The sequence below is a fragment of the Ornithorhynchus anatinus genome, chromosome 8 (assembly GCF_004115215.2).
Source record: "Ornithorhynchus anatinus isolate Pmale09 chromosome 8, mOrnAna1.pri.v4, whole genome shotgun sequence".
Classification (NCBI taxonomy): Eukaryota; Metazoa; Chordata; class Mammalia; order Monotremata; family Ornithorhynchidae; genus Ornithorhynchus; species Ornithorhynchus anatinus.
In genome coordinates this window covers 30554200-30559758 of record NC_041735.1, presented here as the reverse complement: position 1 = coordinate 30559758, position 5559 = coordinate 30554200, and the positions used below count along the sequence as shown (strand labels likewise).

General features: G+C 45.6%; 1 protein-coding gene across 1 annotated transcript; it reads right to left on the bottom strand.

Annotated features, from left to right (window-relative positions):
* Positions 1-1013: 1013 nt before the first annotated feature.
* Positions 1014-1391, bottom strand: LOC114813777 (histone H2B type 1-P-like). The gene has a single exon (XM_029070707.1). It carries the CDS (start codon positions 1389-1391, stop codon positions 1014-1016), a length of 378 nt encoding a protein of 125 aa, XP_028926540.1.
* Positions 1392-5559: the final 4168 nt, after the last annotated feature.

Here is a 5559-nt window from a genome sequence, read left to right as displayed (position 1 = left end):
TTAGTCAGGGAAAGCCTCCGGGAGATGTTATCAATTTTTCTGTGCCTCAGTAACCTCACCTGTACAATGGGGAATAAGACTGAGCCGGATGTGGGACAGGGACTTTGTCCAATCTGATTAACTTGCAACTACCCCAAGCGCTTAGTACGTAGCCTGGCACATTTTAAGAGCTTAACAAATACCATAAAAAATAATAATGAAAAAAAATTGGAACAGCATTGCACCCGCAGTTAAGCTCCTTTATTCCCACACCCTCCCGGAGACCTTAGAACGTAGTCAGATCTAGGCACTGAGTAGATTTTGTCCTGGAGAACAGAGCTTTGAATCCATTTGGCCCATTGCATATTCCCATCCTGAAACACCTATGGCTGACGGCAGGCAGTTTCCCCTTCCACCCCCATCCCTCTCCCTATCCCTCTCCTGAGCAAATGTTTAATGGCCTGGCATAAACCTCTGAACTCTCAATCTATATTTAAAGGTTTCTACTGGGGGTCCCATAAGAAGTCACATCACCGCAGTCTCTGGGGTTCCTTTAAACTCCTCCTCGAAGTTTTCCTCTACCGCGGGAAAAGTTCTGTGAACCCTGCATTTTGACGTCAAAACTTAGTTTTAGATCTCCATTTTATGTCCAGGTCCACCGGGCTGGAATAAGGACTAAGAGGGAGAAAGAAGCGAAGGCGTTATGGCAGGAGTCCCCGCCATCTCCAAGCACTGCTCCAGACCTTTGCCCTTAGGCTGGAGTTGAGCTGTGGCATCAGACGGAGACCAGGACCACAGACGGCAGGAGCCAGTCCCGCAGTGATCCGGGCCCTAAGATGACAGGGCGGTATGTAATTGGCAGCATTGCGCTACACCAAGGCCAGGGGATTCACTGCTGACCCCAAGGCGTGGAGAGCGGAGCAGGTAACATCGGCATATACAGATAAAAATTAAGTGATAAGGCTCTTTAGAGAAATGTGTGTGGCTCTGAAAAGAGCCTTTGGATTCGGTGCGTGAGGGATCTCACGGCTCTCTCATTTCGCCGAGGTGTACTTGGTGATGGCCTTGGTGCCCTCGGACACCGCATGCCTGGCCAGTTCCCCGGGAAGCGTCAGCAGCACGGCTGTCTGGATCTCCCGGGATGCGATGGTCGAGCGCTTGGTATAGCGCGCCAGGCGGGAGGCCTCGCTGGCGATACGGTCGAAGATGTCATTGATAAATGAGTCCATGATTCCCACGGCCTTGGTCGAGATGCTCGTGAGCGGGTGGACCTGCTTCAGCACCTTGTACACGTAGATGGAGTAGTTCTCCCTGCGGCTGTGCTTGCGCTTCTTGCGGGTCTTCTGATCCTTGGCCACCGCCTTCCACGAGCCCTCTGTGGGCACTGGAACGGACTTGACTGTGTCAGACATCTTGTCTCCTGGCTGGACGCTGGTCTCGGAGGACAGGGTTGAGTTCTGGACTCTTTCTGGCATTTATAGGGAAGGCGTGCAAATGAGTCCTCTAAAATCCCTTTTGATTGAAGGAAAATGAGTTGACACGTATTGCAAATGAGAGGATTCCCTTTTCCACTTCTTATTGAGTGGAGTGACCAAGCCATGTTCTCACCCATCAGTTGACTCGGTACGATTCCTCACTTCCCCTTCCACAAATAGAAAATCTGAAAATGATTCACCTTTGTTCCTCTATTTCCGCCTGAGTTTACTACCGCCAACTAAGGTTCTCTAAAGCCATGTTGCGCTCCTTTCCGAAAGAATTGCAGTTCTCCTGGGGCGTCTTTCATCCCTTCAAGGGCAGTTACCTTGAGCAGGTCGGGCCTGCAGTACCCCTGGCCAAGGTGCTTGAGCCTCTTATGGTGTAGAACCTGGAGCTGGAGAGCAACGCGACCCAAGACACTGAATTGTCCCTCAGTAGCCCCACCACCCGCCCCTGAGCAGAGGACGAGTTGCTGCATAAACTGCTGGACTAACTGCTGGTCATTGTCACAGCCCATTTCTTCCCCTGTATCTAGGCCGGACTGCTGCTTGTGTATAATGAGAGCCTCGACTGGGCCAGCGACATGTAAAGCTGAGGCTGAGGCTGATTCGTAAAAAAAAAAAGAAGAAAAAAAATCACGAAACCAACAGCTCTTTTCCTAATCTCCCACCCACTCGAAAAACTAGCTCGAAGATTATCAAAAATTCTCAACTGAGGATGACATAGAAGACTTTATTTTCTCTTGATATTATTAATCTTTTTTAACGTTTTTATTCTTATTATAGTTCCTTTACCGATTACCTTACATTGATATTTTGTGCGGGGTTTGAAATCTCCCCGCCTACTGTTCAAGGTTCAAATGAAAGAAACACTTAAATATCATATTTTATTTTACAAAGTTTTTATTTTCAATGACGGTGTTATTCATTCTATTTTTATTAAAGCGATTGAATTTCTTATGTTGACATTATGCATGGAATTTATAAATGTCCCCTTCAGTGTAATGAGTGGAAACATATAAAAACTGAAAACTAATGATGAGGTGTAAAATTATCTGTTCCCTATTTCACTTTCTCAGAATGTTTTGCACACCCACTTTTTAACACATTTGCTAATGTTAAACAAGATGAAAAAAGGCCCAATTAACATGATAATCTTACGAGTGGGTTAACACCTGTAAATCAGTATTTCTGACAGGTCGTTTAAAGAAAAATCAGGTGCTGCCTCTCGCTCTTTCTTCTTAATCCAGTTCACTTTTGTCCTCTTATTTCCTTTCGATTCTGAACCCTCTAGATTGTGAGCTTGTTGTGGGCAGAGAATGTCTGTTGTATTGTACTCCCCCAAGAGCTTAGTACAGTGCTTTGTACACAGTAAGCGCTCGATAAATTCAACTGAATGAAGGAATGAACCTATCAGGCTCGGTTTGGGTTTGTACCCCATCTGGGAGGTAATAAGGTTAATATTATGAGTAATTATTATGAACAGTAATAATAATACTCTTACCTGGGCTGCCACTTTTACTAATTGCTGGGGTAGATACAGGATGATCCTATCGGATGCAGTCTAAACGGGAGATAAAAGTAACTAAATAGGGTATTTAATCCCTCTTTTACTGATAAATAAATTGAGGCACAGAAACGCTAAGTGATTTGTACAAGGTCACACATCAAGCAAGTGATAGACCCTGGATTAGAACCCAGGGCTCCTGTCCCCAAGACCGGAGTTCATCTACTAGGCCATGCAGTTTCTCCACCCTTTCCTCACCCTCAGGGAGGACGCAGGCCGGGGGCACCTCTCGGATTCCAGAGCATGAACTAACCCTGCTCTTGATGGGTTTCTGGCCCTGGTTTCACTCTGCATTGAGCCAGAAGGGGTTTCTCTGGCTTGGGGGTGTGATTCTCCACGGGAAATATTTGGAATCAAGTTCCTATCATGATTAGTGACAGTTGTCTGTGCCCGCTTCTCCACCTTCCCTGTTCCCTAATGGGGTCAGCACCACCATGGCTTCCCGGAGGTGCTGACTCTGGGGCCGCATAGCTAACTACTTATGTGACCCCCGAGCAGTTCATTCCTGCTCACTCCTCAAAAACCTCCAGTGGCTATCGACCCATCTCCAGATCAAGCAAAATCTTCTTCCTATCTGTTTTACAGCACTTACTCAGCTCACCCTCTTCTAGTTTACCTCGCTGATTTCCTACTACAACCCAGCTTACGTGCTCCACTTTTCCAAAGCCAACCTACTCAACATAGCTTGATCTTGTCTACCTCAACCCCGTCCATGTCTGGCATGGAACTACCTATCCCTTCATATATGACAGATCCACCACCACCTTCAAAGGCTTATTAAAAGCACATCTCCTCCAAGAGGTCTTTCCCTACTAAATCTTCATTGACTCAACTCCCTCTCCCTTCTGTGTGGCCTATGACCTTGGATCTACATCTTCTGTGCCCTTGATATTTACTACTCTAACGATAATAATAATAATTGTGGTACTTGTTTAAGCACTTACCTTGTGCAAGGCACTGTACTAAACACAGGGTGGATACAAGTAAATCGGGTTGGACACAGCCCCTGTCCCAGGTAGGACTCACAGTCTTAATCCCAATTTTACAGATAAGGTAACTGAGGCACGGATAAGTTAAGCGACTTGCCCAAGTTCACACAGCAGACGAGTGGCAGGGTCAGGTTTAGAACTCATGACCTTCTGTCTCCCAGGCCTGTGCTCTATCCACTACACCAAACAACATTTAAGTACGTATCAATAATTCATTTTAGTGTCTGTCTCCCACTCAAGGACTGTGAGCTCCTTGAGGGCAAGATACAAATCTACCTACCCTGCTGTATTTTATTCTCACAGGGGTTTAATACAGTGTTCTGCACAGGGTAAATGCTCAAAAGTATGACTGATTGATTGATTGATTTGTGAACAAGGGAAAGTGCCTTGCTTGGTATCTCTAAATCCACTATCCACTAGGAGCCAATATCCTGGAATGTATAGGTCACAAGGGCAGAAAAAGTAGTGATCTCAGGTGTCCCATCAGTTACTTTTGGATCCTTTATCTGGGGGAATTATTCTCACATAGTCTCTGGAAAGTTCTCTTTCAAATTGCAGATAAGCCTGAATTTCTCAGAATGACTCTCCAGCATTGTTCCTTCTGGGCAGATATTATATCACCTACAACCTGTGTCCAGAGAACTCTCATTTGGGGACCATTTTGACTTTATTTACAGAGACACCCAGAATCTTGCTATAGAGTACTCCTGCCTTCCTCCGAACACCCAGCTCAACTTCGGGCATTCTGATCTCTCCTCTCCATAGGGAAGTGTTAGGGTCCAGTCACTCCTAACTCGGGTATTCAACTTTAAGATGTAGCGGTGCGAGGCTTGACCAAACCAGGCAGAGAGGATGATTGGGAGATGTATTTGTACATATCCATCCATTATGTGCTCTGACACAGGAAAGTCGTTACAACTGAATACCTGAGTGAAGAGTGACCTGACCCAGGAACTTCCTCTTTCGAGATTAGGGATCGAAACCCTCGACATTGAGTTAGGTGTCTGAGGGAAGATAGGAACACTTCTAGGTGATTCCATCATTGCTTCCAAAAAATGAGAGTTTTCTAGCAAGATGCCAGGAAACTTTGCTCTGAATGATTAAAGTGTATCTACTCCAGTACTTAGAATTGTGCTTGGCTAATACATGTTAAGCACTTTGTGAATACCATTATTACTACTAAACTTTAAAAGTATTTAAGGCAGAGTTTTCTAGAACACTTCTGAGAAGTTATCCCCATCCTTATCTTCATTTAAGGTGTCAACACATGGTCTGCAACTGTGATTGCATTATCTTTTTACTGTGGTGTTCCATGTCCTACAACTTTTCAGTGTAAAAAGCTAAAGCACCCTGGTTATAAAATAGCACTCTCACTTTTCATTTGAATTCCCCTTCTCCACCCTCCCCCACCCTATTCCTTGTCCTCCCTTCTCTGACTCAGGGGTAGAACAGGACGAGGGGAAGGGGATTGCAGGGAGGCAGCCTCAGGATATGTAAATGCTCTTTCTCATTCTAGAAGCTCCAGGGCACCCATTGTACCATCCTGGGA